Below are 23,983 nucleotides of genomic sequence, written 5' to 3'. Positions count from 1 at the left end.
CAGCATTTGCAGTGCTATAGTAAATATTGACAGACAAAGAGGTATTGTTTGTGTGGTATCTTGCAAAGTGACAATTAGCTACTCTGAATGTCACAAATCTTGGATGGCATTGTGGAGTCGGAAGCATTGATTAGAAAACCACATGGCTCCACAGGATGTAATGCTATGGATGAATTTAACTCCTGTGCTTGGAGCACTTAGCGTAATGCATAGGGGTTGGAAAAATTGTGTTGTTTGCAGCAGGATGAATTAGAGCTGTCCAGCAGGAGGATTAAGAGGTTGCTTACAGATTCTGGAGACTACAGAGGATCATGCAATTTTAACATGAGTGTATTTTAATCACAGTAACTGTATATAATCCCACAAGTGATTTGCAAACCCGAATCCTCAGAATTTACTAGATTCTCTTAGCTCATGTCTGTATGAATGAATGAATGTATGAATGTACTGTATTTGAGAATATTTATTAATTTACAAGATTGGCAGACTTGAATAAGACTAATTGGAAGCCAATTATTTTAGAAAAAGAATGATAAACTGCAATAATGTACATCATACAATCCATGTTTTTAAACAGAACAAAAAGAGGTGTGAGGAGAAACATTACATTTTTTATGATAAAGTCATAAAAGACCTTTACTTGGATATAGTTTAGCATTCATCCAGAATATGGTTTATAAAAATACAGATGAAAATAAAGTACAGTATCTTATTAATGAGCAGATCTGCACTCCTGAGTTATAAATGAGCATTTTACTGAAGTAATCTGATTGAAGAACTGTACCGTACTGGACTCTCACCCACGACCTTCTATTTATAATCCCTATTCTCCCCGCGCCCCCAGATCACTATGTGGTGATTCATCTGCGGCAGAATGGTGAGGTGATTGGTACCAAGGAAACAAAGGTGGCCAGCGGATGCAACGCAGTTTGGAATGCTCCTTTCCTCTTTGACATGCCCCCTGGAGAGATCCAGAAGTTGCCCCTCTCCCTGGAGTTTGTCGTCATGCAGGTAGGGGGTATTAGCAGGAGAGACAATCTTTAATTACCCACTAATATCCCATTATCCTAAAACACCCAATTGTAAATATAATCATTTGTGAACCACCCCATTCACTAAAGTAGGCGAAGTATGCTTTGTGTTATACAGTATATGCATGACATTTTCTGGCATATAATTATGTTAAAGAGAAAGTGAAATAAGAGAGTTGCAAATCAAGGTGAAGTATTGCAAAATTGTTACTGTACATGAGAATAGCTATGGATACTGTACATGCAATTAGACCAGCTCAAATTCAGTATTTGTACATTTGTTCAATAGAAGACGCTGAAGATCCTGTGGCTCACACATCAACAAGAACATCTACAATTCCTAAATTAACAGAGATTTAGAAGTATCAAATTCCAAAGTTTTGAGAATTTGAGGAGGTGAACAATTTGAGAAAATTATTTGACCATGCTTAGCCGAGGATGAGGGTATCGGGGAACCAATGTTAAAATGAGCAGGTGAGCTGCTTCAAAGGTGGCTTAAGGCAGAATTAAAGGACACAATGCAATATGTTGAGAAACAGTTAATGATATTTACAGTATAATTGGCCATGGGTGATAGTTGAGTAATTTGTCTTTCTCTCCTAAAATTAAAGTAAACAGATACATATAATGTATAGCATATCATTTTGATTAACTTTGTGCTTTAGTATCTTTAATACAAGTAAAGTACTTCTCCTAGTGAAAACCAAAGGAACGTATTAGCAATTAGTTTTGGTTTTTGAATAAACCATGTTTTGGATATTAAGTAAATACTTTGGATGTCATTTTGAGTAATTGATCATGACTGACCATAATCTACTGCAGAGACTGTTGCATAAGCACTAAATCACCTCATTAGTGAGATTTCACAGGTGATGGGATAATCGTCTTTTTGTTTTTTATTGTCAGAATAAGGCGTTCCTAACGGACATTGCAATGTTCTTTTTCAAACAGGGGCGTATTTACACAAAGAGTAGCGTTCTGGGCCACGTGCTGATTGGCCAGAATGCACCAGAAGCAGGACAAGTGCACTGGAAAGACATGTGCAGCAGGGGGCAGGTGGAGTCGGCCCGATGGCACGCCATCCAGCCTGACTGGCTGTAGAGCTCTCCCAGGACCCGGGCCTGCCTACAGACACTATTCCACAGGAGCAAGGAGCGGCTCGCTTAGGAACCGTGTTGGTGTAGCGTACTGAGTACAGGGAAAGTTGAAACTGGGCTGTAAATAAAGGCCACCAAGTCAGAAATCTGTTCTCTCAAGGAGGTTTTATTTTGTGATAAATGTTAATTTGTTTTCTGCATTGATCGATTGTTCACTGTTTGTTTGTTAAGCAATTTGAATGAAAAAAGTCTGTATAAAACAATGAGCAATTATTTTTTTTCATTACACATCTATTAGACTTAGACAAGTAACACTTTCATTATTTAAATAGGATATGCCACATTAATATGTGAATTAACCTGAAGGAATGCTTGTAGTTAGACTCAACAAAGGATTGAATAGATTGTGTGGTCAAAAATTTGTTTTCCACAATTTAAAGGTCCTCCTGGCATTGTCAAAGTAATTAATAATATAATATAAAAGTAATTTAATTAGTTTTATGCACTGCTTTAATGATTCCCAAATGGAATATGATGTCATGTTGTTTATTACATGTATAGTGTGCAGCTAGACTGAGCTTTTGCAGTACCTTTTGACCAGACATCAAGGTGCTTACATAAACCCTGTTAATAAAGGATGGACTGTTCCTAGTTCAAATAGCATGGTTCTAAACAGCTTTAGAGATGGTATTCAATTTTCCCTCTGGCACTAAAGCTGTTCCTGATTTCAAGACAGAAGAAACACCGGTCAGGCCCACAATCAGAGGGCCCACAAATTCATAGTACATGCCAAAGTGGTGTAAAAATGGCATTAATTAAAGGAAACTACATTGATTTTGTTTTTGTTGCTTTTCTTACTTGGGAATGATTCAAATGAGGTGCTCATCTGGACTAACTAGTAACTACTGGTAAAAATTAATTATTATTTAAAAGAAGAATGTGAACTATAGCAAAAGTAATATACAAGTATATCAACATTCTCTTGTTAGGCTGTCAAGAAAGCAATCCAACATACCTGTAGAAGGCTTCACAGCTGAAATGTTGTGACTTTTTTTTCAGCATGGAATAAACCTGTTCCAATCCACCATACCTGTGGGACAATGTCATTTTGCTCATTAGCCAGGGAAGCAAGACTACACTTAATCAATATAATAGATGAGCATTTCAAAATGTCCATTGCAATAAGCAATTTATCAAAGTTATTTTGTGAAATTGACAAAGATATGCATTATGAGCTGACAGAGATTTAATGTAAATTACCATGTAATAACAACAAATAATTAAGATATCTACCTTGGGAACGACAAAGGTACACCTACATCTACAGTATGTGTAAGTGTCAACTACTGTACATCTATCCACTCATCTTAGGCCTGTTATATATGTTTGGCACTGTTATATATGTTTGGACAGTGCATGTGTATTTAGAAGCTGATTGCTACTCAAAAATGATGAAGCTTCACAAATGAGGAGCAATCATGTCCATTAATATGGTACAGAAGTAGTATTAACACTTCACTCAGTCTAGACAAAGGCACATTGATCTACAGGATTACCTCTGAAGTGTTCAAGCTATAAGAAATCAAAATGAAAATGCTTGCATTTATATGTGTAATGTGGGAGTGTGTATTAGATATGACCCCTACCCAAATATGACCCCTTTTTTCATTTAGCTTGTGTGAAGTTATGGATGCCTTTTTTCTGCAGATAGTGGTGATGTTATCATTTTTGCTTGAAGGATGTTTAATGTAAAATATAATATGTTGTTCAGGAAACTAAGGTGATTTATCCCTAGTAGGTACAATAAACATCCCTCAATTGCTTTTTTGTAATATTTAAGAAATGTTTATTTTCCTTGTGCTTTTTGTGTTTGACAGGTCTGTATTTCTGTTCATACTTTGTGAGTCAGCAATCTATTAGTCATTCTCCATGGAGTTTAATTGTGAACGGGATCTGTAGCTACTATAGAAACCTTTTTCTGTTTATGATACACAAAATGTTTACCTTTCCTGTATCATAGAGGTCATCAATTATCTATTATCCTGTTTTATGATGGGCATTAAATACAATACAAATTGCCATTTGGTCTCTTTAGTTGTCTTCATTTAAGACAGGGGTGGCAGGCAGGGTTTATGCGTTCCATAAAACGTTTTTCAATTACCCACCGAGGGAAAGTTGGTGTGTTGAATCCATACAAACATGAGATGGAGCACGCTGAAGCTTAGTCAAAGCCTCTTCCTTCTCTGCAGTAAATTAGATGCACCTGCCTTGATTGACTAATTGGACTCCTGTGGGATGGAATTCCAGAGGCAGAAAAGGGATGATCTGATTGCCCCTGTGCTAAATTGAGACATTCTTCAGGAGTAGCAGCAGTCACTATAACAGCAGTCAGGGGCAGTGTGTTTAAGGGCCTGCTGTTCAGGGAGGGAGAGTGTTAAAGTTGAGCCCTGAGTTGCAGTGAGTTTAGATTGCGCAGGAGTATTTAACTTCTGTTTTAACATGAACAGCCAGCTGGCATTTGTAGGCTCAGTTTAGGCTTTAAAGGTTAGAAAAAGACAATGAAGACTTGCAAAGATATTTTTTTTTGGTATGGATTGGCTTTATAAAAGACAGATGGATCCAGAGAGAATTTAGCATTTGTTTTCTAGTTTACTGTATTCCTAGATTAACCTGAATTCTCTGTGGTCTTTATAGAGTAGTAAATTAGTTGGAAAGTGGGTACCAGAGGGTGAGGTGTGCCAGTAGGTATCTGAAGAGATGGAGGAACAAGTACTGTACCTTCCAGTATAGGGAAGGGTGAGCCCTGTGGAGTGTCCTAGGGGTTCTAGGGAATGAGAGGAAAGTTTCCTCTTGTAAGGAAGACAAGTTGAGAATTTGTAAGTTCATCGGGAGTTTGTCTATTCCAGCTCTTCCATGTGAGAAGAGGAGCTGAAGATCTTTTGGGAACTAATACCTCTGTGAAGGACTATTCAGTGATGTTAATAAACATATCCTAAGGTTCCTCACTCCTTACTGTGTTTATTTGTTTATTTCTGCCTTCAGCATATTCACAAATGCAAATTCTTAATTTCCCAGTTATTAGTGTTTATTGGCTGGAGGTTCCCTCATATGTGGATCATATTAATAAACCATGGTGGGAGACATTCATATGCTGGTATGATTAAACCGTGAGAAGCAGAAAATAGATATTGTAGTTTGTTAAAGATAAGCATCAAGAATTAGTTAGGTTTTTTTTTGTACATTAACACCAAAACCACAGCTCATCCTCCAGACATGACAGCATCATCATCCAGGATTAATGGGTTTTGTTAAAAAAAGAATGTTTTCGGTGTCATGTTACCTGGTATCCAATACAGTTCTGGCTTTCTTGTCCGCCCTTAATGCATTTTCTTTTAGTGCCCTGAAACAATTGTATTATTGATCTTAAGAATAATTTATGAGAATTGACATTATGGCTATACAGTAAATTTAAATTAATATTTTTCAAGTGAGTGTAGAGAGTTGCATTACCATTATAGGAAAAGTATTCAAAATGTTGAAGCAGAAAACAGAAGTGGTTTCTGTGTCTGACTTGACACTAGATAAATAACTTTAAACCTTGATAGGAAGGACATTTCTTTAAAAAATGCATGAATGCAAAAATGGTTCTTAAATTGGGGTATAGTGTGGGTTTTGAAATATGTATTATTTTTAAAATGCAGCAACTCAAACTTTTTTTATTATTGTTTTAAAATCAAAATTTAGGAGGCTGTATCTTTATCAGAAACAAAAACGTGATGGGGTGTTCAAAATTAAATCTAGCAAATGTTTATTAAAAGTCTTGAGTGTGGAGAATCCAATTATTAGACACAAAGAATGATGACAAAATTAATTTCAGGAAACAAGACTTTCACTTGATTTCCAGAAGAGAAGATAGACATAAATAGCACATTACAAAAAGACATCATACTGTAGATCATGTTTTGTGTGTAGTGGGATGCGTTGCCACAGTAAGTAAAATTCATAACCTTCATTTGTAAAGTCAAAACTTTGAAAAGTGTTATTGTAAAAGGAGTTTTCTTTGACAATTTTATACAGGACACACAGGAAGAACGTTTCAATGATCAAACGCTGCCAAGCTGATGCAATGAGTCAGCGTGTTCAGAAGCTCTAGGCTTGTGGGGCTGTATTTCTAATGGGCGCAGTTATTCACTCACCCTTATTTCTTCACCATGCACTTTCCTCCTGCAGGTAAGCAGCCTTGTTCACATCTTCACTGAGAAATGGCTTAATTCTTGATTAAATGATAACCAAGAAAGAATATAATCAATTCAGCACATTTAATTTGGATCATTCGCATTATTACTCAGTCACATGAACTTTCACCTTAATACAGAAGGCAATTATACTGTAAATGTTGCATTTTTAAAATCATATATTGAATATTTGTATTTTATTTATGGCATTTTTCAGCATTTGTGAATTATAGAAAAAAGGCTAAAAATGTTTCCATGCAAATGACTAGATCAAATGGCACTGTTGTTTGAATAAGTCATATCTACAGTATATACTGCAAGCCTTGAGTCAAATGGCCATGAAACTCTTTAAATCCATAGGGCTACTGCAGTTCAAATTTACCTGAATAAAAGGATCAAAAACATCAAATCTCATTGCAGAATCGCAAGCATTAGTTCACTGCAGTATATTTCATATAAATTAGAAATAAAGGGTTATCAGAACCTTATTTAGTAGTAATCAAGAGTTGACACTGTGTGTAGGCATCAGCACGTACTGTACACCTTGTAGAGACTTATACAATACTAACATACTGTAAATAACATCTAATCACACACTTTTGTACTAAGAAATTTTCAAACATAAATACAGAGATCAGTACAATAAGAAGCAGTTTTGTACTTTGCTGCTTGAGTAGTAAAATTCAGGTCATTCCAAATGTAGTGTCTTATCAGCAGATTTCCACTAATACATTATGTGGAAATCTATTTTACCTTATTTGTAACTGAAATATGATACATTTTTAAATGTAGAAGTTTGACTAGTTTCAGCAGCAAATCCTCCCTTCTCTCCCACAGACCACCCTTCATTTGAACAAACTTTCTCACCCGTGTGCCCATTCTTATCTGCTTTGTCCTATGTCTCCTGTGCTTCGTATGCCTGCCTCCTCACACCCTCTCCCTTGCTCCTGACAGCCAATGCTTGCTTCTTTCTGCTCTTCAGCACGGAATTAACCTTTACATTGTTCCATGTTGAAATTGATCTTTTTTATCACTTTCCCTGATACAATGTATTGAAGGCCCACAATACTACTAAATGCACGACTTCTTAAGTTCTTAACTTTATTTAATTTAATTTATGATTTTGGAGGTCTTTCTCCACTTTCAACACATCAATGCAAATAATACATGGATTTAAAAGCTGAATACTTCTTTTCAAAGTACCCAGCCTCGCTTAGCAAACTGCTTCTGAAACACTAGCCAGCTATTACGTCTGACAATGAAAATGGACTACTAGCATTGTCCCTACATAAACACTTCTTAAAATCATACCTGACATTAAGGTACATTAAGGTACTTACAGTATTACAGTATTAACAAAACATAAGTAAAAAATTAAAAAACAAAAATTTAAATAAACACCAGTTATGTTTAGAAAAAATTGTAATGTTGAGACATCCTCATACTGCAATTTACATCAAGAAAAGAATGGTAAATCATCATTAACATTACTGGAACTATATCTGGATTATATACAGTACAATTACAGTAAGAAATACTGTAGTATGAATAATATGAATAAATCCTCAGTTAAAAAATAAATCTATTGTAAAGCACATCTCTCTTTTGGGAAAAAAGAGATCACAGAAAAATCTAGGTCAGACACAAAAATGAGTAATCTGTCACTCTCAAAAAATAGATTGAAGTCATTTTGTATTTTTAAATTTCACATTTCAAGCAGCTAACTTAGAAACCATACATAGAACACTGTCTTAGAACAGTGATGCCTTTAGTGCTAGGACAGGTAAAAAGTCAAGCATACGACAACATTATTGAAAAATATCCTTCAACCTCTCACAGAATGTTTCGTGTACTAAATCAGAAATCAGGGGAACTGCTTTCCACCACCGTGACCAATCAGAGCAGAAGCCAGCATCCTTCACTGCGTTGCTGCATTCAGGCCACGAGTGGTGTTCCGCTACTTCTCCCCAGACCTGAGGCTGTTCTTGAGGGTCTGGGAGCGGAAGGGCTGGGGGGACAGCAGCAGGGTGGGTTTGTCCGCGAGCGACTCCTGGGAGCTGGCCCAGCTTCGGGGTGTCAGGGGGGAGAGGTCTGGGGAGCACCTGCTAGAAAAGGGCTTTGCAGGAGTAGTGGGAACGCTGAGCTCGTTGGGGGTTCGGGGCAGCACGCCGGCGTTAAGCGGGACAGGAGAACTTGAGCTCCAGGAGCCTGGCCGTGTGTCCCTGACAGTCTCATGCTCTCCTGGCTCCTCCCCAGGGAAATCTAGGACTTCCACCTGCCTGGCCAGAAATGTCCCATCTCTGCTAGGAGAGGACGTTGCACTTCTGCCTTGGTGTTCTCCTTCAATAGGGTCTTCAGACAGCCAGGGCACTCCCTGCACCAAGCTTTTGTCTCTCCATTGTGGGCCAGAAGCCCGCAGGCCCTGGATCTGCTGTTGGAATCTCAGCTTGGCTGGAGTAAAAAAAAAGATATTCACTGTTGTTTCTGTAACACCTGAACTCACTAGTCTAGTATTAAGCAAGGTCAAGTCTTAAGTTACTAGTCTAGTATTAAGGTGTGAAAGCATGCAGTAGAAGCTCTAAAAGTTCTTATTTGCACTTGTAAATGTCCTTACACTAACTTAAGTAAGGAAATAATACAGTATATTTTCCAGCAAATATGGAAATAGATTTTTCACAATATATTTTGGTTTTCACATGGTGTTCCGGTTACTTCCCAAACTCCAAAGACATGCGGCTAGGTTAATTAGCATCTGTAAGAAATGGCTCAGGTGTGACTGTGTGTATATAAAGTATTTGTATGTGTGCCCCACAATGGCCTTGAGCCCACTGCAAATACACTGTACAGAATATCTGAACTCACTAGTCTAGCAATAGTATAAAGGCATGAATGAGCAGCATTAATGCAGTGTTGAACACAAAGTATCATGTGCACCTACAACATAGAGATCCTCAAAGAGAAGGGCACTCAGTGAGGCAATCTGGAGTCAAGCACCCTGTACAACAGCAGTATCCCACCTGGATTTGAGTCTCTACCTACTAGTCCTTATTGCTATCTTAATAGTCATGAAAGTACAGTAAGAGATGCATGTAAAGTAACTATAACACGAAATTCATGATTGAGTTAGAAAATTCAACTATGCTCCTAATGAAAGGGGTCTGATAGCAAGGAGTTTGTACTCTGAACACAGATTAACAAACAGACCAAACAATTTCGAGAAAACATCCCTATAACCCCTACCTTTCAGCAGATTTTCATTTCTCTCCTTCAAGTTCTCAATCTCCTTACCCATGGAAGACATCTGGAAAAAAGACATTTTGAAAAAAACATATAATACTGTTACAAATGGGGGTTACGTACATGGAGAAAATCATTAATTGACCGAGCGGTTTAGTCCATAAGTAAAATAATTATTCATAACCCACAACTTGTAAGTGATTACTAGCAATATACCCGAGAGGCTGGTATCATTAGAGGCACGTGAATTCTTTGTTCTCTGGCACAGCTTTGTTGAGAGGAGTAACAATCCAGACACACTTGGTTACACAAATATTTCTTACAATGACCAAAACTCAAACTGCACTACACTACACACAACATACAGCACACAAATTACTTTATATACTGTACAGTATTTACAAACAAGGTGTTTCAGAGGCCTAACATTCTGGTCACCCAGAAAACTCCGGACTGCTACGAAGCACTAAACTCTTAATGCCTACAGAGGCCACACAGGAGACGAGCTGCTTCTAACTCAATACAATGCAGTTAAATCTGTCTCTCTGCACCCTGGATGCCACAAAATAAGTGGGAGCCTATATCCCTATCCAGAAAAATGCAACCTAAGCAGGAGAGACGTTTCTAACTGAGGTGTCTTTAACACAGGAAACCCAAGTGCCCAAAATCACAGAATAACATGCTCTCTCTAGCAAGGTTCAAATACTTAGCTCCAGTCAGATTTTGTCTGGATGATGATGAAGTAGGGGCTCTTGCCTGGCTCAAACGTCAAGTCCCAACTCCTCTAGACTCCTCTCTTTTCTCCACTTCTCCTTGTTTCTTCCTCCTCCCTCCCTTCCTCCCCCCCTCCCTTAACATGTGCGATTATCATTTTCCTTGTAAAGTGCGCTGGGATATTAATGATGACACATCCTGAACAGGCTGTGTGTTTCCAACATCTGAAGATAGCATCATGCCAGAGAGTTTTCTCTAGACGACAGCCGATTCCTCCCTTGTCCTTGAAACTTAGTCTGTTTTTCACCTTAGGGTCAGAACACTCTCTGACAAAAATCACTTGTTCAATGCAAAAAAGCAAGGTGATATTTTTTACTCCTAATATGAAGAGTGGTATTCTGTCTTGTTCAATACCGAGAGCTATGTCAGTCCTCTGGAGTTACAGAGGAATGGAAAAGCAAGCAGAGGTACAGTATGACAGGGTTTGTCTAAATGAAGTAAAATAATAGATACTGCATATAACTCATTCTCTCATTTCCAGGCCAGTGCTCATGTGATTTCTTTAATTTTGTGGTTCAAAAACTTCATGAAAGAAAGTCAGTTGTTTCATTTCACAGCATAGCATCAATATTTTCTTTACATGAAAACCACAGCTATAGATTTTAGCCTTTAAAGTAAAAAACAGAGATTTTAAAATAAAACAGAAGAAATCAGATTATATTAGATTAAATTTTGGTTCAATGCTTCTCTAATCTACTGTTCAGGATGCAATGAGACATTTGTTTTACAAATCTTGACATGTCAGCGTTGATGTACCATATGAAAAGGACAGCCCTCTAAGTGAGAGAGGACAAGGTAAGCATCAAAAGTATAATGTATGAAAGTCCTCAGCTGTATGTCTGTCATTTGACAGTCTTGAGGATTCAATAATTTGAGACAGGACAGATTGGTTCACAGCTACCATTGTTTCTGTCATCTCTATGTATGTATTTATGCGTTTACTAAATAATGTGTATGTGATGGACTGCTGAGCCGTCCCCTGATACCCACTTTGTCAGTCTTGCTGCGCAGCTCCTCTCTGAGTCTGTCCACCTGCTCCTGAAGCCCACGGTGCTCCCTGTACTCTGGCGCCTCCTGCAGGCGCTCTCTCTCCCCCTCAAGCTCCCGCCGACTCCTCTCCTGATTGCTGAGGGTGTCCAATGCGTTCTGTGAGAAATTGTAAGACAATTCCCATTTTCAAAGGGTAACAGTATAAAGTAACAGCCCGTGTGGACTTGCCGTGCTAAAGACCCCAGTACAATAGGTGTGAGGAAGGGGGCAATGTAATGGCTCCTCACCTGGATGAGCTGTGGACCCTTAGGACCCCACTCCTCCAAGGAGCCCTCTGCTTTCCTGTGCTCTGCCAGCTTCACATAGGTCTTGCCCAGCTGCTCCCGCTCACGAAACAGGCTCTTCAGCTAGAACCGCAGCAGACTCTTTTGCTCAGGATGGATATGTATCCACAGCCTGTACAATATCTCCCATATCTTACAATAACTGTGGACTCACAAGGCATTTATACTGATAAGTCTGAACTGGAATCTTTTATCCGTTTTGGCTTAGTTACAATTATTTACCTCCAAAGGAACAAGTAATAGGTTTATTCCATGCTGAAAAGAGAAGAGAGAAAACACAACGTTTCGGCTATGAAGCCTTTATTAGGTGTGAAGAAGGCTTCACCTGAAGAAGGCTCCACACTTGAAGTAGGCCGAAACGTTGTGTTTTCTCTCTTCTTTTTTCAGCATGGAATAAACCTATTACTTGTTCCTTTGCAGCCTACGCATGCTGAAGTAGCTCCCCGCCTGAATTATTTACCTCCATTCCACAATGAAGAATGGGTACATACTGTACCTGGATAAGAATATAATATAACCTCTAAACCACTCCAATCCCTTAATCCATATATTTAATGGCACATTTTTTGTATTTTGATGAATAGTAATGTCATATAGACTTTGCAAAGGAACATCTGAAATTGTCTCCTACATTTGATTTGAACCTCATGATCCAGAGATTACATGCTTGATCTTTCCCTGATGGGTGACCCAAAAGACATGCTTACATTAGTGTTCTTCTGGCAATTAAAAGGGATAAGAGGGGTTAGTAAAAAGTACAGAAAAGTAGCACCTGGACCGCACTGGGAACACGATTCATCCTAAATGGGTTGTCTGGCTCAGCAGCCTCCAGGACATGAAATAACCACCCCTGACTGAGACTCACTTGAGACTCACGACACAGAGCCAGGGACAGAAAAGGAAGAGGAAGACTCTCCTGACTTGCTGAGAGACTCACTGACAAAACCCCTCCATGCCAATTCAGGGGAACAAACGCCCCCACTCCAGGCAGACGAGCAATGGATCGAGGAGCAACAGCTTGAGAGCCTGAGGCAGGAGCTGTGCTGAGGGTGAAATCTGACACGAGTTCAGAGGGAGACTGGAGATGGTCGGGGCTGAAGCGGGGGGCCGAGCTGAATGGAAGGAGCTTTCTAGTTTAAGCAGACAGAAATTAATGTCGGCTACAGGGCGAGAAAGGAGTTCGGGAATCTGAGAAACCTGCTGAGAAAGTAGAAACGTCTCACAAACCTTCACCTGTCAGTTTCCATAAAGATGTTTGTTTCCTGCATTTTGGGTATTTGGGTATTTGCAACAAACTGCTCTCTACCTGCTCCAGGACCAGTTTTCTCTGTCTGTCATGGTCTGAGTTCTGCGGATGAATCTTTCTTTTCAGTCTAGGGACCTCTTTTTCTCCTGACCCCTGCAAAACCAAGACAGAAAATATCCCTATTCTGCCAATGTTCTGCAGAATAAATTGTTAGAAGGTTAACTCCACAGAAAGGCAGAGCTCACTTACTGTAGAACAACTCAACTCAATCCCAGCAACTGTCTCAAGCTGTGTTGGGTGGTTCTGTTGAAAAAGATACTTTTTTCTCTGTATGTACAATACCTGCTGGAGCTTTTCCGGGGCCTGAACGGCCTGGTCTCTTTCTTGCTGCAACTCAGCACACCTTCTCTCCTTCTCTGAAACCACAGAGAGCATACACTGCTATAATATTCCCAGTCCTGCACCTGTCAGTACTTTACTACATTACCTGGTTTGCTATTACTCTTGCATCTGCAAGTCCTTTTTCCCTAAAATACATACAGTACTGTATGATACAGTAGGCTTTAGGAAGAAGCTGTCTTCTAAGTGTACACCAGTCCATCATGCACTCTTTTTATTAGGAGAGCTACTGTATGTAAGTGGGCAGAGGGATTCAGAATGGCTAAAAACAGGGACCATTCAGCCCATCGTGTTTGGTTCTGTTAAGTTACATAAACAGTACTGGTCATACTGGGAGCAAACCCTAACACTATATCCTAGTGACTCTGAGAACAACGACCCAAACACCAACACCAAAAAAGGACAATTTAGAATAGCCAATTAGCTATAATATGCGGTCTTCGGGAAGAGCTAACAAACTGGGGTATCCGGAGAAAGTTCAGAAACATGAGGAGAAAATAAAAACCCCTCGCCAACAGGTGTCCAGGATTTTGTAGATTAAAAGGGATTCAGTTTGCTGCACTTTAGCCAAAAAAAACAAACATTTAGAAAAATAACCTCCTTCATAAAAGGTTTGAAGATAGTTCTGTTCAAAAGCCTGAGTTACCTTTTTGGAAGCTTTGATTCTGTTGTTTATTGTAATTAATAGTATTTTATCAATGCATCCTATGTTAGACATGGTTTATAAATACATATTACTGGCACAAACTTATTTTGCACAGTAATTTTGTATGTCTCTCTTTTTTCTAATTTCTGTATACTGAGACATTATATTTGTGTAAGATTTTAAGCATCAGTCTTACACAACATTGTAAGTACTCTGTACCAGAAGAAGCATTTTAAAATGCATACAGTAAGCATTTTAAGTATATTGTACCAAATATACTGCACAAGGCTGTTAAGTTTTTTAGACTCTTTGTATTGAGATTTTTTTGTGAGATTAGGTAAGATATTCAATGAAGAACCTTAGTTTCCAACCTGCTTTTCCAAATACAGTCAACTCAAGAATTATTGGCACCCTTCATGAAATTCAGCAAAAATTATTGTATAAAATAAACAATACACACAATGATTCAAATGTTCTGCTCAAATGTTCAGTGAAACTACTTAACTTCGCTCTAATAAAAGTTTTTCTGATTAAAAAAAGTATTTTTTTGGGTAATAGTATTTTTTTCCCAGTACATAGGGGTCAAACTTATTGGCATCCCTAAAGAATATTTAAAATGCAACCAAACAAAGTGGTGTCTGTAATTAAATGCCTTTCACCAGTTCCTGTTTCCCTCGGGCATAACTATGAGTTTGCACGCATGTAAAATCTCTTTGTCATCCATCACCATAGGTAAAACCAAAGAGCTTTCAGCTGAAAAGAGACAGATGGTTGTTGACCTACACAGATCAGGTAACAGATATAAAAAAATACATAAACAGTTGAAAATACTAAGCACAGTCAGGGCAATAATCAAAAAGTAGAAGTCAGAAGTTTGGAACAGTTGCAAATTTGCCAAGAAGAGGATGCATGTGCATATTGCACCCACGCACAGTGAGCAAGAAGGTGAGGGAGGCAAAGAAGAACCCAAGGATCACATTTTCAGAACTGCAGTTTAGTGGGATCTTGGGGTTATCAAGTTTCAAAGTCAACTGTTAGACGCCACCTCCATCAGCAGGCTCTCTGTGTCACTCCCTCTGCAGCCGTGACACTCTGGAAGGGTTGCACGAAAGAAACCCTTACTGAGCGCAACCCACAAAAAAACAGTGCCTGAACTTTGCCAAGTGTTATTGGAACTACAAAGAGGACTGCATACAAGGAAAAGCACCTGATACCCACAGTAAAATATGGTGGTGGATCATTGATGCTTTGGGGCTGTTTTGCTGCTAGTGGTCCAGGGGCTCCTGTTAATATCCATGGCATAATGAATTCCAATAAGCACCAAAACCTGGTTGCCTCTGCCAGGAGGTTGAGACTTGGCCATAGATGGACCTTTCAACAAGACAATGACCCCAAACATACATCAAAATCAACACAGGAATGGTTGCAGAAACACAAAATCAATGTTCTGCAATGGCCATCTCAGTCTCCAGAATTGAATCCTATTGAAAACCTGCAGCCTGAATTGAAGAGGGCAGACCACAAGCGCAAGCCTGACTATCAAGGATCTTGAAATGTTCTCCATGGAGGAGTGGTCCAAGATCCCTCCAAAAGTGTGCTCCAACTTTGTCACACTTTACAGGAAATGGCTCAGTGCTGTTATCCTTTCCAAGGGAGGCTTCACCAAATTTAAATTGTAGGGGTGCCAATAATTTCAAAACCTATGTTTTGCAGAAAACATTGTACTACTCAATAAACTGTTTTGTGTGTGAAAAGGTATTGTGTTAAAATAAAAGTATACAGCTTCCCCAAATGTTTGAGCCCAAAATATGACTCTCTTTTTGCTCAATTTCATGAAGGTTGCCAATAATAATATTATAATAATAATAAGGGCCTCACAGACACCTCTTCCAGCAGCAACCTTAGTTTTTCCCCAGAGGTCTCCCATCCAGGTACGGACCAGGTTCACACCTGCTGAGCTTCAGTGGGTCATCAGCCGTGAATTGCAGTTCTGAATTTCAATACTTGTGCTACTATAGCCCTCAGTCTCACCACAGATTCAAAGCTGTGCAGCATTACACACAAGTAGTCCTGCAATGATGAGTCACTCAACACCTATTGAGCAGTATCCTCTTTGCAATGTGCAGAACCTAAGCAACCTAAAGACTGAGTGTAGGAGCTGTGTACAGATGGTGATCAATCACAGAAATCCTGAATGTGGGTGTTTTATATGTGAGTGCTCATTTAAGTCTTGTTTTTGAGGTTAACAGAAGCACAACAATTTTAGCTTTTAGATGAAAAGCAGCAGATACACTTGATATTTTACTAATGTATTAAAATACAAATGATAACATTTCTATATTTACTGTGCATCATGCACATTTAATGCCCAAAATAAATTACTCAGTATCTGTTAGGGATATTCCAAGAGCAAATGTTAGTTTCTATAGCTTTAAATTTGTAAGCAGCATGTGAGGAATGTTCATCTGAATTCCACAAGGACTGTGACAGCCCTTACCCTGCAGCTGTGCAGTAAGGTCTTCCACAGCTTTACAGCGGAGGCACTTGCTCTCAGACGTTTTCTCACTCCTGTGGGTCTGTTCCTCTTCCAGCTCCCTCAGCTCTGCAAACTGCACAACAGGACAGTAAGGCTGGCTTCATTTAAATGCAAATGCACCTGTATTTGCAAATTCCAAAAAGAAATTCAGTAACAACAGAGAAAATGATAAATCTGATTTAAAGATATTTTAAGCATGTATACAATTAAATAGCTCTTTGGATATTTTTAGGAGTTCCCATTAACCGATTAATACATTCTCTACTGGGGTTTTGGCTAGTACAGCTTGTGCACCAGTGGGATTCTTGTCACATCATTGCTATGATCAGCTCTAATGCATTGATGCAGCTTTTTTGTCATTAGTACCTACCATTCTTCAAATAGTATTGCTTACCAAAAATATGACACCAGGTGTAATTGTTCTGCCTCCTCCATATTTCAGACTAAGACAATGTCATTGTTTTTTTTTTTCCGTTGGTCACTATTCAGCACTTCACATTTAACAGACTACTTAAAAGCAGTGTTTACTGGAAAAAATATGACTGTTGTTGTAAGAACATTGATCTTAGAGTTAAATGCTTGAGTTGACCCACGTGAAAAGTGATTGCTAACATTGTACCTTTCTAAACATTATATAGCCTATCCTGTAGCATTTCAGAGTCATTTCTTTTAAATATGAAGGTAATGCAGCCCCAGGCTAACATGACAGTGTTACCTTGAGTTCAAGCGAGGAAACCTTTATCTCCAGTTCAGTTTTCTCTGTTTCCCTCAGTCTTTCTAGTCGTCCTAAAGCATGTTTTCTGTCAGTAGAATATATTAAATGAGATGGTATTACATGAGAACGTATTAGCTGTGCCTGCTGTGCTATTCATGTGGAGATCAGTCCTGGAGTGAACAAGTGTCCAGTTCAATTCTAGACAGCTACTTTCAGGCAGAAAGTCGGGGCTTCTACTTATTTCCCAATCCCTATGATGCCATGTGGAAAGAGAGATCCTCTGACTGAAACCCACTCAGTGTTGTTGAGTACTCCAGCACCAATGACAGAACTTATTCAGCTTTGTCTGCCTTTTCTTGAGCTCTACTGTAATCCTCAGCCCTACCCCCTGCCCTGATCTCTTCAGTTCAGGACAGCTGTGTTCTACATTTTTTCAGTTTTATTGTAATGTTTGACCTTAAAAGCAATACCTCAATATTAAGAAGTAATTTTGAAGAGCTGGATTTCAGGAACAAGTTTACAAACAAGAGGAAGGACCCCTTCCCCTTCCCTTGCTAGTAGCTAATTGATCCAAAGATCTCATTGATCCTTTGAGGCAATTCAAAATATCCAGCATATTCACATGATCAGTTACTCTCTTTTCAACCTGCCCAAATGTCAGAATGCACCTTGAAAATAATTTATCTTTGTTCTGCTCTGGACAGTCTCCCTGAAAAGTGCACAGATGACATCCAAAATGCAAGTGATGACTCCAGCAGGACTACTGTGCTGTACTGAGCTCAAAAAGAGTAGGGGTGTAACCAAATTTCCCATTGGCCCTTACCAATCATGGCCTCCTAATAATCCCCATCTATGAATTGGTTTCATTACTCTGCTCTCCTCCCCACTGATAGCTGGTGTGTGGTGAGTGTTCTGGCGCACTATGGCTGCTGTTGCAACATCCAGGTGGGGCTGCACATTGGTGGTGGTGGAGGGGATCACCATTACCTGTAAAGCGCTTTGAGTAGAGTGTCCAGAAAAGCGCTATACTGTATAAATGTAAGCAATTATTATTAATTAATTATATCAAACAGAAACAAGTGCATGTTCAGTATAAAAAAAAACAAAATAAAGGATTGGGCTGACATTTGGCAAATGAAATATAATGTGTAAAGCACAAAACAATCCACTCAGGAAGTAAGCACATACTGTATACTACATGTATTTCTTATGTGATTGTGAGCTGTAGAAAGCTTTACATGAAAGTGTCTATTATGTTCTCATCGGGTGAATATGGGGGGGAGTAAGAATCTGAACAGAGTGCGTGAGATTTGCCTTTTATTTAAAGTAGTTTTTAAAATATCAAATGAGCATAGAAGGCCTTAATCACCTTCCCTCATTTGTATCCTTTCTTATATTCTTGTATTACAAGTTTTTAAACTTTTACTTTGCATGGTCCATTGAATCTGTCCAATATATTTATATCTGTTCCTCGAGAAACTGGGAGATTTCACAATAGTAAAATATTACTATTTCAGATCTATACTCGTCTCGGATGACAAGGAGGGCGGGGAAAACCATGGCTGACCCCTCACACCCTGGCCACTCTCTCTTCCAGCGTGTTCCCTCTCAGTGAGAGCCTGAACACCAGGACTGACCATCACCGGCACAGCTTCTTCCCCCAGGCCATGAGCCTTAGAAGCAAGGACACTGCTCTCACCCCTCCTCTGGGATCAGTTGTACAGTTTCATTTAACGGCACATGCTGCCGATAGTTTCTGCAAATATACGCAGTATTCGCTGTACATTTTTATATTGTAACATATCACTGAGATTTGTTTTTATCTGTTATTCTGTTACTTTTATCTTATTGGAATTTATGTCGACACCCTTGAGAAATTCTTTGTATATCTTGTACTTGGCAAATAAACGTTTCTGATTCTGATTACTAAAGGAACTTAAGGGAATTATTCTATGTAAAAGGAAAGAGATGAAGTACATTCAACAGGTGTATTGTATAATTATATAAACAGCCTACTCCCTTTTCTCCATTTGCATAAAGAGCACCTGACAGTTCAAAATTAATTCGATCTTCACAGAAATCATGACATAAGCCCTAGTAGGATCGAGGTGAAAGGCCTTGGTAAAGTTCTTATACACCAGCTGTGCCCATCTGCTGCTTCTCATTTAATCTCCCCATATTTGCATGTCTGCCTGTCTCACTTCAGACCAACAGGAAATTAATAATCAGTTTGAAAATCCTCTTTTCCCCATTCTTCATGTAATTCTACATTAACTCTTCACTAAGGCAACTTGTTACAGTGCTTTGAACTAGTAACAGCAGTAATGAATATGGAACATCATACAGTGTATGATTTATTTACTGTATATTTTCAGAAGATTTTTGAAAAGTTCCTCAGACTTTCAAACCCGATTTGAAATGTAAGGTATCTTAGGCTGGACTTACTTCTGCGCCAGCTCCTGAGCTTGCTCTTCCAGCATCTTCTCCAGCCTCTTCACCTCATTGCTACGCTCTGATATCTGCCAGGGAAGAGTGATCCCACAATGAGTGCCTCTTGCAGCCTATGTCTTTCAGATACTAACGTATGCCAGCATGACTATCATTGAGTCCATGGATGGAAAATATTATACACTAAGCATGAAGAGTCATCAATGTTAGGCCAGAACCTCTGTTCTTCGTCAATGAGAGCGCTAAGGGCCATGGCATGCCCTGTCTAAAATACAAAGTAATATTTAACTTGTTTGACTTCTTTATAACAAACCTTTCTTTTGAGGGTATCTCAGACTTTTTAAAAATTTGGGAGTGCAATTACATTTATTTCACACTCTAACAAATCTCCATCAGTTTTGCTGTCACATCTCTCTCGGAAACCTACTATCAATCTATCAACAGAGTTCACATCAAACGGAGAAAAAATTAAATCTCTTAAAATTGCAATCTTATAGGCACCAAACAAACCACAGTGATTGCTGCTGTGAGGTATGCTGGAAATACCCTGTCTAGCTCAAACCCTCTCAACATCTGTGGCACCTGGCTCATTGCAGATGGATGACTAATGCTGCTTATAAACTCACAGCCATAGGGACTGCTGTTGGATGACAAATCCAAAAAATCCCAAGAAAACTTTGAAAACATCACATGCCGGCTGAGCTTGAAAGCTTCTCTGTTGTCAACTGAGACTTACTGTCCTCACTTTTACTAGAGCAGATGAAAAAAGTAAATGCAACCAAGTCAAACAAAGGAGTATTAAGAAAGTGGTGATTGAGCACTGTACAAATCCACTATATAGCCTGTATATTTTATGCAGTATGATATAAAATTCCTAATAGTGTGTTTTATAAATATATACAGTATATAACAGTGTTTATAGGGTACATAATACAGATGGAGTGTCTCAACAATGTAGGAGAGCTGCTGGAAAGAGGGCAGCAGACCCACCTGTCCTCGTGCTGACTGGAGTTCTTGGTGCTGCACTTCTAGTTCAGAGTCCCGGATCTTCAGGACATCCCACATTTTCTGCAGTTCTGCTCTTACTTGGAGCAGCTCCCCATCCACCTCTTCTAGAGAAGCCTGAAAATGGGGTTCAGTGATGTAGTGGCTCCACAGACACAGACACTGCCAGCCAGTGACCACATTCATATCCCTGTTAAATGTTCGCTCATTAGGCACCAAATCAGTTCTGGTTAATGATATGGTGCTTGACACGAACTCTGACCTGTGCCTACAAACAGAAACCTGGCTTAGACCCACTGACACTTTTCCTTTAGTTGAAGCCTCACCTAATGGCTGTATTTTTTTATAAAAAGCCCATTGCTCAGGATATGGAGGTGGCCTAGCAGCCATCTTCAGTGAGTCCCTAAAAATTGAACTAAAAACTATAAATGACTTTCACACATTTGAGACAATGCTTCTTAAAATAGCATCCAAATCATCCCCATATTTTCTTTTAATTTTACAGACCCCCAGGACCATATGCATCGTTTCTAGCTGAATTTGGTAAACTGCTCGCTGACTTAGTTATTAATTTAGACAAAGTTGTAATATTTGGTGACTTTACCATACATATTAACATAGAGACAGATGCTTTCAGTAAAAACTTCTTGTCCCTCCTTGACTCCATAGGTTGTAGTCAGCATATAACAGGACCAACACACGTGTACAATCATACACTAGACTTTAGTATCACTCATAAAGCTGATATTCATCATATATTAGTCCATCCCATGGATAACTCTTTTTCCAACCACTTTTTAATTACTTTTGAGATTCAACTACCCTCTGTAGTTGCCAAGGAGAAGATTATTATGACACGGCACATCAGTAGGGGTACTTTAAAATGTATTAACACTATTGATTAATGCTAACTTCACCTTCAGTACTGATGTTGACGAAATCACACACAACTGTAATACAGTGGTCAGACAGGCCCTCAATGAAACAGCCCCGTTAAAGACTAAGGTAGTCAAAACCACTACACACTCTCCATGATTTAATGATCACACACGATCCCTTAAACAGGAGTCCTGCAAACTAGCGCGCAAATGGAGGTCTACTGGTTTGCAAGTATTCTAGTCGGCATGGACTGATAGCCTGAAACAACATAAGACAGCCCTATATAGAGCTCGTTCAGCTTACTACTCTGAACTTATAGAAATCAATACAAATAAGCCTCCCTACCTATTAAGGACAATAGCTACTCTAACAAATAAGGCCGATTCAACAGTACCAGCTAACTTTAGTTGTGACATTTTCATGGATTTGTTTAACAATAAAATTTACAACATCAGACTTCAGACACAATCAAACAGGCCACAAAGAAGTCTAGTACTAAAACAATGTGAGCACCTTTTCAGTGTTTTCCAATTAGTTAATGAACATGAACTAAAGAAATGTATTATTAAGACAAAATCAACCACCTGTCCGCTAGATCCCATCCCCACCCAACTAGTTAAAGATTCCCTCCAAGTACTGGCAGGACCTATAATTAGTATGATGAACATGTCCCTTGCATCAGGCGTTGTACCTGACCAATATACATTTCATTTACACCTAATGACAACTCATCAATTTTCACTTTAGCTAATTGAGTTAATGAAGTAAAGTCTTGGATGAACTCTGATAAATTTGAGGTTCTGTTGTTTGGAGGCAACAGTGTGGATAGGACTGCTATAACCTCAGGCAGCCAACTCTGAGGGCTTAAACGTTTCCCTCCAAGATTCGGCACATAACTTAGGTGTAATCTTAGACACAAAGCTCTCATTTAACTCTCATGTCAATGCAGTATCGAAGGCATGCTTCCTATAGTTAAGAAATATTGCAAAACGAAGGTATTTTCTCTCCACTCAAGACACATGAAACTAATACATGCTTTTGATACAGCAGATTAGACTACTGCAATGCCCTACTATCAGGGAGCACCTATCGCACTTTCAACACCTTACAGTGAATTCAAAACACGGCAGCTAGAATTGTTACTAGGAGCAGAAAAGACGACCACATAACACCAGTACTTAGCTCTCTCCATTGGCTTCCTGTCAGGTACAGGGCAGACTTCAAAATCCTTCTACTTACTTACAAGGCTTTCAGAGGTCAGGCACCTGTCTATTTAATCAATGCTACCCACACTCACAGCTTGATGTGCTGTGCAGCAGTACAAATTCACACACTAACTCTTTTGAGGACTATCCTGGTGAATTAAAACTCATAGCTAATACACAACAAATGTACAATATGTATGCACAAAAGTACAATAATACTATGTACAATTATACAATAATAATGTTACTTTTCTTTTCAAACAAGGTGCACCACAATAGGCATAATACTAAAAAAGACTAAGTTACTAAAGCAGTCCATTACAATTTATTCAAACCCGCACATTGTTAAAACAGTGTTTTGATGCCCATTTTCTACTGTACTTGATAAGGACATACTGTAACACCTACAGTATTTTCCAGTAGTCTCAAGATGGCTGTTCACAAATGCTTCAGTGACAAATGGCAGAAAGATTATTTAAAGGTCAGAAAATATGATTTGGTGTATGGATCACTGAATATCAGACAAAAACTTCTACTTATTCAGTTATTGACAGTTATTACTGGCCACCTGAGACAAATGCGTTTGGGTCAACTCGAGCTCATATCAGCTCAAGTACTAGCATACTGCAGTGACCAGATTCCAGTACAGAACAGAAAGCAAGCTATCATTCAAATGGACAATCAAACTCGATTGAAGGTACAGCAGCTCACCTTGATGTCCCCTGACTTATTGGACTTCAGCTCCTGCAGCTCCTGTAACACACAGAATCTTAAGTAAACACAATTACTTATCTTATTTCTGCCTTGAGGATTATTGTAAACATATCAAGAACAGCAGTTCGTTAAACATAAAAAGATGCTAGGCTTTATAATTTTAAAATAAAACTATAATTTACCTGTATGGGTTGTTTATGTAATCTAGTTTGCCCATATTTTGGAATAATACCAGAGAAGAGTAACCAGATGTTTTCCAGGGCTTAATGGAACCTCCTGCGCTAACCGTCTGAAGAAACCAAAACCTTTTAGTCTTGAATAGAGAAAATTATGAGAAGAATTGGATCAAGGGTTCAAATTCCTCAAAGGCTCTGATGAAATCAACCCAACGGAGGTCTTTAGAATATACAGTGCGACATGAGCCACAGAACACAAATGAAAACTACTTGGAAGTGCATACAAAAAAAAGAGAAAAGGAGGTA

At 38.9% G+C, this 23,983-nt stretch overlaps 2 protein-coding genes across 4 annotated transcripts in view; one reads left to right on the top strand and one right to left on the bottom strand.

Moving 5' to 3' along the window:
- LOC107076919 (synaptotagmin-5) overlaps positions 1 to 5,136 on the top strand; it is a 29,411-nt gene extending 24,275 nt beyond the window's left edge. For both annotated transcript variants that reach the window (XM_015343386.2, XM_015343387.2), the window contains exons 4-5: positions 845 to 1,011; positions 1,983 to 5,136. In XM_015343386.2, the coding sequence (XP_015198872.2) occupies positions 845 to 1,011; positions 1,983 to 2,132 (317 nt within the window). In that variant the 3' untranslated portion in view covers positions 2,133 to 5,136. The remainder of the gene's footprint in view (positions 1 to 844; positions 1,012 to 1,982) is intronic.
- A 1,296-nt stretch (positions 5,137 to 6,432) lies between these two features.
- The window catches only part of LOC107076920 (golgin subfamily A member 6-like protein 22), a 53,067-nt gene continuing 35,516 nt past the window's right edge, over positions 6,433 to 23,983 (bottom strand). Inside the window, exons 20-30 of one of the 2 annotated variants that reach the window (XM_069190700.1) lie at positions 23,499 to 23,540; positions 20,689 to 20,820; positions 19,696 to 19,769; positions 17,251 to 17,335; positions 16,497 to 16,608; positions 13,297 to 13,370; positions 13,015 to 13,107; positions 11,652 to 11,771; positions 11,365 to 11,520; positions 9,604 to 9,664; positions 6,433 to 8,814 (exon numbers count right to left, since the gene is read on the bottom strand). In XM_069190700.1, coding sequence (XP_069046801.1) covers positions 8,321 to 8,814; positions 9,604 to 9,664; positions 11,365 to 11,520; positions 11,652 to 11,771; positions 13,015 to 13,107; positions 13,297 to 13,370; positions 16,497 to 16,608; positions 17,251 to 17,335; positions 19,696 to 19,769; positions 20,689 to 20,820; positions 23,499 to 23,540 — 1,443 coding nt within the window. In that variant the 3' untranslated portion in view covers positions 6,433 to 8,320. Of the gene's footprint in view, positions 8,815 to 9,603; positions 9,665 to 11,364; positions 11,521 to 11,651; positions 11,772 to 13,014; positions 13,108 to 13,203; positions 13,371 to 16,496; positions 16,609 to 17,250; positions 17,336 to 19,695; positions 19,770 to 20,688; positions 20,821 to 23,498; positions 23,541 to 23,983 lie in introns of both variants that reach the window. The other variant, XM_069190699.1, reaches the window with a different exon arrangement.

This window comes from Lepisosteus oculatus, chromosome 5 (genome assembly GCF_040954835.1).
Source record: "Lepisosteus oculatus isolate fLepOcu1 chromosome 5, fLepOcu1.hap2, whole genome shotgun sequence".
NCBI lineage: Eukaryota > Metazoa > Chordata > Actinopteri > Semionotiformes > Lepisosteidae > Lepisosteus > Lepisosteus oculatus.
This window is presented reverse-complemented; position numbering and strand designations above follow the sequence as displayed.